The following is a 13,001-nucleotide window of genomic DNA, read 5'->3' on the forward strand; positions in this document are numbered from 1 at the left end:
GATTAAAACAGAGTAGCTTCATTGCTTTGTCAAAGAAACAACAGTAATGGCTTCTTTGTTTTTTCTTCTTTCTTTTATTTTACTATGGGGCATATCTATGCCTTTATCTCAAAAACCTATTAAGTATTTAAGTTCGTCGTTGATCTCTTTGGTTTATATTTCCTCACCCCTCACACAATACTCGTGAATACGATATATTCTTCATCCAAAACCATAAGATTGAATACAAATTGTTGATATTTAATTTGTTATCTTTCAATTTTTTACTTTATTTATACATTATAATATAGTTTATATCACCGATTAGCAATGTTTGTAGAACTTGAATAAATAGATTTCCTCTACACTTGATAGATATATATTAACCCTATGTTGAGATCTTGTAGCAAACACATGAATCGTTTTTTTTATTTCTATTAAAACTTACAAACCAGTCAAAGATAACTAACATCTTCAATATATGTCAATAGCCAATCAATATGCGTGTGTGTGACTGTCAAAACCTTACACATAGAAACCAAATTTCATCACTATGTTGAGAGTTGTCGACCAAATTTTGTATTTTGAGCTATTAATCTTGTGTTAGTAAAATTTTTTATTTTCTATCATCTCAAACTATTTCACAAATTTTAAATGATATAATTTTTGCTATGTTTAAGCATGTAATTTTTTCCTTATATGTGTGACACATTTGTTTACAGTAGTTGGAATCAAACTTGACATCCATTTCTAATAAAGTCATAATATTCTATCTCACTCTTCATAGATTTTTTTCTTCTTCTAGTGAGGAGGACGTATCTAGAAAAAATAGGACCCGCCTATAAATGAAAAACAAATGCTTTGTCTTCAAAGTTATGAATATGTGTCTTCTAAGTGTTTCTTGGTTTTATGTGTCTTCAAAGTTGTGAATAGGTGTAGATTCGTTTTTTTCTTCTGTTCTCTTCCGATCTTGTTTTCTTAATCTTTACACTCGATAAATTTATATTTGAATTCTCGTTAGAACAATTTACGAAAAAAGAAAAGAACCACACCTAGCACAAAATTGTTCTGGTCAGAAATGTGAACTACTACTGTTCCACTTTAGTTCAGTTTGTTCAAGAATAAAAAGTCAAACCTAAGTTTGATGATTTTCTGATGTGTTTACAAAATGGTTAGAGAAACACTCTTCAAAGTTGAAACTAGTGTAACTAATAGGAGACTTAACTCATCCTTAATTACGAATTAAACACTCTCTTTTTTTCTTCCATGAACTCCTAATTAGCTCTTATTGTTTAATGTTTAATAGGCTCTAGCATATCTATTTAAATAAACTTATCTTTGTTCAGTAAAGAAAACACCAAAAGCTGTACAACACACACAAATAGTATAATTCTAAAGTTTAAAACAGTAAATATATCACTAATCCTCAGTTAATTTGTAAGTTTTTAACCATGATAATAAAACAAAAACAAGAAGCACGTTTAACTTTAACCGGAAACTGGCATTACCGGTATCAAATTGCCGAGAAAGATGGAAGGAATAATAATAAAAAACTTATAATGTTCCTTTGTTGCCACTAACCCACAGGCTTACGTCCCATCACCATTCCCGTTTTTTTTTTTTTCCTTTCTTCTCCTAATCGCCGACGATAGTCTCTTTCGTCCGGCGAAAGCTAGTTTTGTCTCTTCAAATCCCCATAGAGCAACTTAACTCTTCATCGCCATGTTTCCACTGAATCTCGTTTTTCTCCGTAGTGATCAAGCTATTCTTTAGATTATTCCTTGTCCATCTTCGTGTTTTGATCGATTTCAGAATCTGAAATCTCCGTCTGTTGCTGTCTCTGATTTTTCCATACCCTTGTAGATTTTCAAAGATGAAATGTGATTTCTGATCTCTGTTCATTTCAAATCGACGGCGATCGTTGAATTTATTGGTCGGATTAGTTTGATGAATGTGTGTGTGTAAAGGGGTTGACGAAATAGCTGTTGTGCTTGTATAAAAATCTCAGAGTTTGTTTGCTTTGCTTTTTTTTCTTCTTCTTTGGTTGAATTTTTGAGATTGATGCTGGATCTCAATCTCGACGTCGACTCGACCGAGTCTACTCAGAACGGACGAGATTCGGTTACTGTTAAAGGGGTTTCTTTGAATCAGATGGATGAATCGGTGACGTCGAACTCTTCCGTTGTTAATGCTGAGGCATCTAGCTGCATCGATGGTGAAGAAGAGCTGTGTTCCACTAGAACCGTCAAGTTTCAATTTGAAATACTGAAAGGTGGAGGAGAAGAAGATGAAGGCGAAGATGATGATAATGATGACAGAAGTGCCCTGATGATGACTAAGGATTTTTTCCCTGTTCCTAGAGACGGCATTAATTTTATGGATTCGAGCGCACAAAGCTCCAGGAGCACCGTTGATATTTCCTTCCAGAGAGGGAAACAAGGCGGAGACTTTGTTGGCAGCGGAAGCGGCGGTGGCGACGCTGCACGGGTGATGCAGCCACCCTCACAGCCGGTGAAGAAAAGCAGGAGAGGTCCTAGGTCTAAGAGTTCGCAGTATAGAGGTGTCACTTTCTACCGGAGGACCGGGAGATGGGAATCGCATATCTGGTAAAATTTACTTAGATGACTCTCTTTGGTCAGACTTTGGAAGAACTGGGTTTATCTTTCAGGTCCTAAGCTCTGGGCTTTGTAGATTTTGTATTAATCTGCCCTTTTGTCAATTTTCTGGTGATTGCAGGGATTGCGGCAAACAAGTTTATTTAGGTATGGATTCTATTGGCTCTACCACCGTGAGCTGTTTTTTTTGCTGTGTTCTTAGCTCTCTAATAAAAGCTTTACCTTTTTGAATTTAATAGGTGGATTTGATACTGCCCATGCTGCAGCTAGGTAATCTCTTTGGAAATTGTGTTCTTTTTTATGATCTAATTGATCCTTCAACTGTCATTCGTTGTGATATATTAGTTTTATAAGCTCAACATTGGTTCGTGTAGGGCTTATGATCGAGCTGCTGTCAAGTTCCGGGGTCTGGAGGCTGACATCAATTTCATTATCAGCGATTATGAAGAGGATCTCAAGCAGGTTTTGATTATGGATATAGAAAATATGATGAAGACATGTATGCTTTGATCTGTGCTTATCTTGTTTTCAAACTTTACAGATGGCAAACCTTTCCAAAGAGGAAGTTGTGCAAGTACTTCGGCGGCAGAGCTCTGGTTTCTCAAGGAATAATTCAAGATATCAAGGAGTTGCTTTGCAAAAGATTGGCGGGTGGGGAGCTCAAATGGAGCAATTTCATGGAAACATGTAATAAACTTTTCCTGCTATCTAATTTTGGGTTTCTACACATGCAATGTGCTCTGTGTTTTTGTCTAAATGTGGTTGTCATTCATTACTAAAAAAAAGAGTGAAGGGACTCAGATGAAGTTTTTGGTTATTTATCGTTGATGTGAAAAAGTTTCCGTTAGAACTATTAGTAGGAAAAACCCATTTGTGATTATGAGTTAATATCTAGAGATTCTTTCTATCTTGGGATGATTGTCATATGAGTATAAGCTGCATGCTGTTTGTGATTGTAGTAAATTACAGTATGCATCAAATCTTCTATCCTGAATTTGTATCTATTAGAAAAATGTGCAAGACTAATTGTTCAGATTCTTATGGAATTAGGGCTTGTGACAAGGCAGCTATACAATGGAATGGAAGGCAAGCTGCTTCCTTCATTGAGCCTCATGGATCCCGGATGATTCCCGAGGCAGGTAATGGAATTGATGCTCGGTTCATTGTTTATTAAGCTTTTGCTGCCATCCTTGATATCTCTGCTCTCAATATGTGAAAAGCTACTACAAACTCGTCTGTTTTCTGATTTCATTATTCAGCTAATGTTAAGCTTGACCTCAACTTGGGAATTTCTCTTTCACTGGGAGATGGTCCAAAACAAAAAGATAGGACACACCGGCTTCACCATGTCCCTAACAGTATCATATGTGGAAGAAACACCAAGGTGCAATTTTCCCTCTAGTGCACCAAATATTATTTACTTTACTTTCATATGCATTTTGCTGCAATTAGTCAAGTTTTTCTTTGTCAATCTGTCATTGCATATGTGGAACTCAAAGCTACTAATTTCCCTAGCTCAAGCCATCATAGTTCTTCACTGATTCATAATTTTCTTGCTCTTCTATGTTGTATTATATTCACAGATGGAGAACCACATGGCTGCAGCGTCATGTGATACGCCTTTCAATTTCTTGAAGAGGGGTTCAGACCATCTTAATAACCGGCAAGCCCTTCCTTCTGCATTCTTTTCACCCATGGTAAATTTAAATACCATAGCATACATCTCTTTATATCTAACCGTTTTTCATTACCACACATTTATAACTTTCACAATCTTCTTCTGTCCAGAACTAGAACACCAGAAGAAATAGAAAGACAAGTTTAAAACTTTCTCAAACTTTACTTGACCTAGGAGTAATTTGTGTAATAAGTACAATTAGATTTTCAGAAGTGGCACCGTTACGATATTTGATCAGTTGAGTAATAAGTGAGTTCAATTAGATTTCCAGACTTGGTGATATCCTTTAAAAACAGTTCTATGTTGTTGCTTGTTGTTTCTGTATTGAATATCTGCGCATCATTAAACCGGAAAACTTGAAGATTTCAGTGAATAATCTTCTGTGCGCTAAAATTTCAATTCTTGTCTCCAGGAAAGAACACCCGAGAAAGGTCCAATGTTACGTTCTCATCAAAGCTTCCCAGCCAGGACATGGCAAGGGCATGATCAGTCCAGTGGTGGGACCGCTGTAGCAGCTACAGCACCGCAACTGTTCTCAAATGCAGCATCATCAGGATTCTCACTCTCAGATACACGCCCACCTTCATCGCCAGCTACTCCTCAATCTTCTCAGCCCTTCGTCAATCTGAATCATCCCGGTCTCTATGTTATCCACCCATCTGATTACACAACTCAGCACCACCACCACAATCTCATGAACCGCTCACAACCACCACCATAGCTTCCTCCTTCCTACATCTAATCAAGGTAAGACTTTCTGGGAAATAACTTCATTCAACTCATCTTTTTGGCTCAGCGCATAAGCTGCAGTATGATCCTCGTGTTCAATACGTTAATCTTACTATTCACATGAACATAGCCAAATTTTAATGTAAGACCCCTAGAATTCGAGATGCTTGTACTAGTATGATTCTTGATGGAAACATGAGAAAAGAATGAGAAATTCTTAGTGAATAGAAGACGAAGACAGAGTTTCCAAGTTTTCTAGCATTATCCTCCTCCTGTTTTCAGCTTCTTTGTCAATCCTAAGCACATATTTTGGGCAATAGTGTTCTTACGGTCCTATATAACTACTGGTAATTACATTCTTCTTACGTGAACGTGCAGGTTCTAGACAACCCTGAAGTTGGAATAACTTGGATCCAACCGTGGAAGGCCAGCCAATACGACGATGTCTCTTAAAATCTATATTGCACTTATTGTCACTGTGTGGTTATCTTTCTGCTTATAATTTGTAACATAAACTGAGGGATAATACCAAAATAGAAACCCTATCCCATTTGTAATTTACTATATTGTCTCTGAGATTAATCCATACAATGTAAGTACAATGCATTTTATTTGTATGAAGCTACTGGGATACTTATCACTACTTGGTGCAGCCACACAGAACAAGAGGAGATAGATTTGTATAATCCATAACACAAGACATAGTATAGATCTGATAAGATTAAAAAAATAGTCTCTTACATGAATTCAATACACCACAGTAGTCTTAATTTATCTTTCAAACTCAAATACGCAGATAACTAAAGATAGGTACATGTATGATCATCCACGAATAATGTGGATCTTCATTGTTTGAACCATGTTGTTGTCACCAGTCTTCTCCATCTCGCATATCATCTTATCCGTTGTCTTCACTTTATTTCTTCTGATGATACTGCCAAATCCCTTGACAAACACACTGCCATTTGTCTGAATCTTGATCAGCTTCTCCAATGTCCCAAATTTTTTCACAAGTGGATCGACGAGAGTGATACTCTCAGGAAAGTGCAAACCATAGTCGTTTATAACTCGAGCCGGTATGAGCTGCATTATGAAAGGAACATCAACAAAACAAGGTATAAACTGATTGCTATATATGTAATAGCATTCACATAAAAACTCATAACACAATGATGCTAAATGTACCAGTTGGCTTTTCTTTTTCGGATTCAGTCTCAAAGTAAAAGACGGATTCTCGGGATCATCCAGATGATTGCGATCATCTTCAGAAGCATGATCACCAAGTTTAAAAGCCTCAACATCAACATCATTTTCCTCAGTAGCAGCATCATTAACAACATATATATCAGTCTCATCACCATCATTATCTTCTTCCTCAAGAGCAGCATCACTATCATAATCTTCAACATAGTTATAATCAGAATCTTCAGAATCATCATCCAGAGCTGAAACGTCATCGTCATCACTATCCTGAGTTCCTTCTTCAATATCAGACTCCACTATGAGCTCCTCGCTTTGCTCTGAACAATGTCTGAGCCTTTTACACATCGTCTCACGCTCGTAGATACAGAAGTTGAAGAGCTGAGAGCCATCGAACTCAAACCCCAAGAAATCTCCACCCTTCAGATCTTCGTCCTTAACTATCATCTTCCACCCATCAACCAACACAAATCTCTCAACTTCACCAGAGCATTTCCTAAACTGCAATGTCCATAAGCTCCCAGAAATGCTTCTAACAGTTACGGTTTCAGGGAAAGGCTCTGGTAAAAATCTGGTGAAAGAAATGGGTATTTCCTGAAAACCATGTAAAAGTCTCAACCATAAAGAAATCTATAGATGAACATCTAAGAAAAACCCATAAACCAAAACCAAAAACAGAGTGAAGAGAAGAGTATCAAAGACTCTATCCAGACTCTATACAGATAGTAAGTGTTTTCTTACCAGATCATCTCCTGAATCATCAGGTAAATAAACTTTAAAGAACTTTGGAAGACAATCTTCCAAATATTTTCCTGTTCCAAAGCAAGAAAAAATCAGAAACAGAGGATACATTGTGTAGTTATAGAATCAAGAACCAAAAAAAAAGTGTAAAGAAGAAACCTTTGTTCATCTTCACTTGACTTCTTTGTGTCTACCTTTCTCTGGAACCCTAATTTTCTGATCGAGTAGATAATTTAGGAAAGTTCTTCCAACCCCAGTTTTCTCAGATCGCAAGGTTTGGTTTGAGTGGCTTTTAGACTTTTGTAGCAAAAACTCGGAAAACAGAGGTTTCTCTCTGTTTCTATACTCTTGCTTCAAATGGAAAACACTACAAGAAACGACTGCGTTTTCTAAAAGAAAATTCGGTGTAGAACAAAAGCATTCGCCAAAGCCCACATAAATAAATGGGCCTAAATTTTGGTCCATTCTTGGTTTTTGCTTGATTCATGAATTGCTTGCTTACCTTCACAGATGGAGAACCACATGGCTGCAGCAACATGTGACACGCCTTTTCATTTATTTCCATTACCTTCTGCATTTTTTTCACCCATGGTGAATAATATCACACATCTTTTTATATCCATCCAACTGTTTTGTCACTGGGCTCACATTTTTCACAGGCCCAATCTTGTGCACCTTCTTTCCAGAACTAGAACACCATTAGAAATAACAAGACAACTTTTAACTTGGAATATCTGCAGCATTAAACTGGAAAACGAGAATAGTTTAGTGAATAAATCTTCTACGCTATAAGTTTAAGTTTTCTGTCTCCAGGAATAAACACAAGGTCTTATGTCACGTTATCATCAAATCATCACAGCCAGGATATAGCAAATGCAAGATCAGTCCAGTGGCACCATTGCAGCTACAGCGTCACTTTTCTTCTCAAAGGCAGCAATCTTCAGGATTCTCATTCTCATCGGAAGCTACACACTTGCCTTCATTCACAGCTACTTGCTATCATTCTTAGCGCTTCTTCAGTTTGAATATATCTGCCCCCATCTGATTAAGCATCTCTTCAGCATCACCACCATTGCATGAAACCACCAACGAGCTCCACCATTACCTCCTTTGCCAAACTTCAAGGTAACACTTTCTAGGAAACCGTAACATTCAATTTATCTGTACCTCAGCACTACATTTTCCCCTCGCGATGAGTACACTTTGATAACATTCTACATTCTAAGTTATAAAAAGAAGAAAACCCTGATTTTTGATGGAAAACGCCCATAGTTTGTGGTACTATTTCCTCATGATTCTTAATGGATAAACTTGAAAGCAGAAAGAGAAATGTTTAGTGAATAGAAGCAGGCTTAGGTTTGTAGCATTACTATCCTTGTGTCTTCCCCTTCTCTGTCAACCGTTTTCTTAAGGTCATATAATGCTAGGAGTAATAACATTCTTCTTACATGAACTTGCAGGTTCTTAAAAATCCCTGAAGTTGGACATAACTTGGAACCTTTTCGTGGAAGGCCAATATCATGATTTCTTCCAAATCTATTGCAACATTTTTTTATTTTTTTTGGTTCTCTTTCTTATTTTGATTTGTAAGTTTATAAAAAAAAGTGGTACCAACAACAAAATACAATCCTAAACACATTTGTCACTTCTGTAGTGTCATTTGATTTACTCCAACCCAAAGGGCGACCTTTGTCCTCCGAACAATGTAAGTACCATTTGTCTGAAGAGTTTTTTCGACCCTAGTCATTGTAGACAACAAGACAACATGATTTGCTTAGAAGACATCAACATAAATTTTGTTGCAGGAAAAAGCAGGGAGATTATGAGATTCAGGAACTCTTTATAAAAAAGTCTTGATTTACTTTAACATCTCTCTCGACCAAATCCTTAGTTATATATATAAACCAAATCCTAAGATAGACGTTTTAGCATTGCTAACACAATAAAACCAACTCACAGCTACGACACATAAGACTCATAAAAGCTTAATGAGGTGAAGAGATCATCCTCTGATAACGTTGACCTTGATGGTGTGAACCACATTAGCACCGGTCCTCTTAACCTCGCATATCATTTGATCAGTCGTCTTCACTTTGTTCCTTCTGAAGACACTTCCAAATCCTTTGACAAAGATGCAGCCATTCACTTGAATCTTGATTTCTTTCTCCAATGCTCCCAATTTGTCCACGACTGTTATACGTTCGGGGAAGGTTAAGTCAAAGTCTCTTATGACATGAGCCGGTATGTGCTACATAAATAAACAAACATCGTGAAACATATTGATATATTCCTATTGATGCATTCACATAAAACACCATTACCCAAAGATTCTTTAAACATTCAGTTTTTTGCTTACCAGTTGGCTTTTCCTGTTTGGATTGAGTGTCACAGTGAACTGTGGGTTCCTGTGATCATCCTTGTCCTCATCCTCAACATCATCATCATGCTCATTCTCCGCATCATCCTCAGGCTCAGGCTCAACATCCTCATCCTCAGCATCATCATCATCCTCAACAGAAGCATGATGATAATCAGAATCAGAATCATCAGTATCATCATCATGCAAAACGATAACATCATTGCTAGTCCTAGTTTCTTCTTCACCATCAGATTCCAAGTTTTGCTCTGAACTTCTCTTAACCCTCTTACACATGGTCTCATGCTCGTAGATAGAGAAATTAAAACACCGAGAACCATCAAACTCAAATGCCAAGAGATCTCCACCGTTCAGATCTTCGTCTTTTACTATCTTCTTCCAACCATTAACCAAAACAAATCTCTCAACCTCACCACCACATTTCCTCAACACCATATTCCAAATCTTTCCGTAGGTACTTCTAATAGTAACAGTTTTAGGCAGAGGATTTGGTAAACAGCAGTTGAAAGAAATGGGTAGCACCTGAAACGTATTTACAAGTTTCAAGCAAACCAGAAACCAGAAAAACCAAAAAACAGTGAAGAGAAGTGTGTTTGATTACCAGATCATCTCCGGATTCACCAGGAACGTAAGCTTTAAAGAACTTTGAAGTAGACCCATTCGAAGAATTTCCTGATCCAAAAGAACAAAAGGAAGAACATAAATTTCTACAGCACATTACAATGGAAGAATCCGAAACAGAGAAGGTTGGAAACCTTGGTTCATTGTCGTCAACTTCTTGTTTTTCTTGGACACTCTCCGTAAACCCTAAAATTTATCTGAAATAAAAAGTTGGAGCTGTTTTCTCCAGATCTAAGCTTTTTCAGATGTGTTTTGATCTAAAGGTTTTGGCCTTTTGTAGCTAAAACTTGCAAAAACAGAGTGTTCTCTCTGTTTCGATGCTTATTGCTTCAAATGGAAAACAGACCATTAATAGTACTCTTCTTATTCAAAAAAAATCGTTAAGAGAGCCGAAGTATCATCGCCAAGGCCCAATAAAAATATAAATGGGCTTAAAGTTCGATCCAATCTATATTGCTTAAATGACTACATATATAGTCCTAAGCAAAGAGCCACAAAGTCACAAACAATAATCGCCGAGGGGCCTTTTTTTTGTAGTCACGTGCAGTGCCACAACCAACCACAATAGTTGTAGAGCTTTTGTATTTCCTATTTTACGGATATCCCTACTATAGTAAAAGAGAAGTATAAAAGAGATTCGGGTCGGGTTTTTCAAAAAATTCCGGGTTAAATTTTCAATCGGATACTTGCCAAATTTTTTGTTAAATATTTTTCAAATATTTCAATAATATACACCAGATTCCTATCATTTAGGAAACTATATTAATGCTAAATAAAAATATGTCTTATAAGGAAAATTTGTTTATGAATATAAAGATCTCAATCTTTTAAAAATATTCTAATTATTATATTAATTTCTTATATGAAAAAACAAAAAAAAATTATAATTTTTTATAAGTTTAAATATTTGATATATAGAAAAATATAATTTAAAAATATTTGGTATAACAAATATAAAAATGCATCTAAAATACATAAAAATGGTAATATAATTAATAAAAATGTTAATTAGTTTGAATTAGTTAAATGTTTCGAAAAATAAAATTTGAATATATATGGCTATAAAAAAGAAAGATTTTATTAAAGATTTTATAAAAAACGAAAGACTTTATATATATTAAATCTTTATTATTATTTTTTATATTTCCTAATATGTTAAATGAAAGATTTAATCAGAATAAAAAAATAGTATATGAAAAGAGGTTTCAAAATTATTCCAATCTTTATCAATTTGAATTACCTATAAAAAAAGAATAATATTTTATCAATAGCATAACTAATGCAAAATTATAGAGATCCATATATATATCTAGAAATGGTTATATTTGAATTTTGAAAAAAAAGAAAGAAATTTGACAATCATTAATATATTTCAATGAGTAATACGAAATATTTTGGATACAAAAAAAATAATTAAAATTTTAGGATAATTATTGTAATTAACTAAAAATACTTTAATAACGATATTTTATCTTTATAATTATTAATCATCGAATCACTACTAATACAAAATCAGTCATAAAGAATATATTCCATAAGTTAGTTTAAATAAATTACCTTAAATTCTGAATTTTCCTTAAAATGTTCTAAATATTTTAAGGAAAATGAATAACAAGAATATTATGGTCTCTTATTCAATATTAAGTATATTAATATTTTTATTTTATTTTTATAGGATACAAGTATATACAAATCTTTCAAACTCATATATTCTTGTGTGATACATGTATATACATGATTTTCATAATTTTTCAATATCATATATTTTCATGATTTTTTTTAAAATACACGGGTTTTTGCTGATTGGTTCGTCACCACATACATTGTGAGTATACAATTTGTTTAATAAACGTTCTTTTATTTAGTTTATAAAAATATTATATTTAATTTCCGAAAACACACTTTTCTCAAAGAATTGAAACCAAATATACATTTCGAAATAATAATTGTTGATACTAAAATGAGCGAAATAATAACACATACGACAAAACACGTTAAAATAAAATAAACCTGAAAATATTCTTTCGCGCTATAGCGCGGATCTGAACCTAGCATACGTGACAAAGTACACATCCATGATAGTACATATTCTCATACTTGCCACATTCAACACCAACAATCCATTTTAACAGTTAAAAGTTTACGTAATTCGGAAAAAGTAAAAACCCACACTTTTCCCCCGCGGTGTAGCGCGGGTCCGGGCCTAGTGTATATGAAACTCAAATCTTTTTGTGAAGTGGTTAGAGGCAACGCAAGCATGAAGCAGGAAAAGGAATGAAGTTGATTTTTCCCAAACTGAGCGTAGATCCACAACACAGTGGAATTGCCCAAACATGGAGTTAATTTTGCATAAAATCTCTTTAGGTAACGTAATGGTCTATGGTACTAAGATGTGCAATGTGGTCTTGGGATTGGTTGAATTTTCTATCTGTTATGACATAAATTCTTGCTAAACTGTTGGAGATCTCTTACTTTCCATTCAGTAAGAGTTGAGATAGTCATAAATATCAATTTCCAAAAATGTACTATGTTTCAGCAGAACTGCAAGGCCTTCATTGCATTATATGATTTTGTTCCTCTCACTTGTTAACCTTTAACTTCCTTTGAAAACAGCGCTTCTTAGTTTTTATGTTGTGATATCAAAACAGAAAGTTCAGTTCTTGTCTCCATGAAAGAACAACAGAGAAAGGACTTTGGTTGTGATATCTGCATCATTAAACCCCAGAGTTTGTATTAGTATTATCTCAAATCTCAGCATGGAGTCAGGAAATAGTCTTGTCCAATATACTTGAAGAAGGATGCTGAGATATGTTAGAATATAAGAAGAAAGGAAGCGTTTACAAGTTTTGTAACATTGATTTCCTTGTGTATTCTGCTCTTCTGTTGATAGATTTCTTAAGGTCCTATAAAACTAGAAGTAACAACGTTTTTCTTACATGAACTTCCAGGAGTGGAAACCATGGTCTAAGAATTTGGACCCAAACATGGAAGGCCGATTCTAATGATTTCTCCCAAAATGTAAGGATATTCGAATTGTTTTGTTTTCTTTCTTTTTTTTACC

The 13,001-nt window shown here is 35.0% G+C and overlaps 3 protein-coding genes across 3 annotated transcripts; 1 reads left to right on the top strand and 2 right to left on the bottom strand.

Annotated features, from left to right (window-relative positions):
* The first annotated feature begins 1,578 nt into the window (after positions 1 to 1,578).
* On the top strand, positions 1,579 to 5,641 carry LOC17874944 (AP2-like ethylene-responsive transcription factor TOE2). Its single transcript, XM_006280302.2, has 10 exons — positions 1,579 to 2,585; positions 2,716 to 2,741; positions 2,834 to 2,864; positions 2,969 to 3,056; positions 3,136 to 3,281; positions 3,645 to 3,733; positions 3,854 to 3,978; positions 4,178 to 4,291; positions 4,685 to 5,019; positions 5,380 to 5,641. The coding sequence occupies exons 1-9, from the start codon at positions 2,041 to 2,043 to the stop codon at positions 4,991 to 4,993; spliced, it is 1,473 nt and encodes a 490-aa protein (XP_006280364.1). The 5' UTR covers positions 1,579 to 2,040; the 3' UTR covers positions 4,994 to 5,019; positions 5,380 to 5,641.
* Positions 5,642 to 5,703: 62 nt separating this feature from the next.
* LOC17875495 (B3 domain-containing protein At5g60130) lies at positions 5,704 to 7,225 on the bottom strand. Its single transcript, XM_023782547.1, has 4 exons — positions 7,102 to 7,225; positions 6,943 to 7,013; positions 6,187 to 6,795; positions 5,704 to 6,084 (listed from the first exon to the last, which is right to left on the bottom strand). Exons 1-4 carry the CDS (start codon positions 7,109 to 7,111, stop codon positions 5,824 to 5,826), a joined length of 951 nt encoding a protein of 316 aa, XP_023638315.1. The 5' UTR covers positions 7,112 to 7,225; the 3' UTR covers positions 5,704 to 5,823.
* Positions 7,226 to 8,762: 1,537 nt separating this feature from the next.
* Positions 8,763 to 10,189, bottom strand: LOC17875951 (B3 domain-containing protein At5g60140). The gene is made up of 4 exons (XM_006282090.2): positions 10,075 to 10,189; positions 9,921 to 9,991; positions 9,299 to 9,841; positions 8,763 to 9,190 (listed from the first exon to the last, which is right to left on the bottom strand). Exons 1-4 carry the CDS (start codon positions 10,082 to 10,084, stop codon positions 8,945 to 8,947), a joined length of 870 nt encoding a protein of 289 aa, XP_006282152.2. The 5' UTR covers positions 10,085 to 10,189; the 3' UTR covers positions 8,763 to 8,944.
* Positions 10,190 to 13,001: the final 2,812 nt, after the last annotated feature.

Source organism: Capsella rubella, unplaced genomic scaffold, assembly GCF_000375325.1.
Source record: "Capsella rubella cultivar Monte Gargano unplaced genomic scaffold, Caprub1_0 scaffold_8, whole genome shotgun sequence".
Classification (NCBI taxonomy): domain Eukaryota; kingdom Viridiplantae; phylum Streptophyta; class Magnoliopsida; order Brassicales; family Brassicaceae; genus Capsella; species Capsella rubella.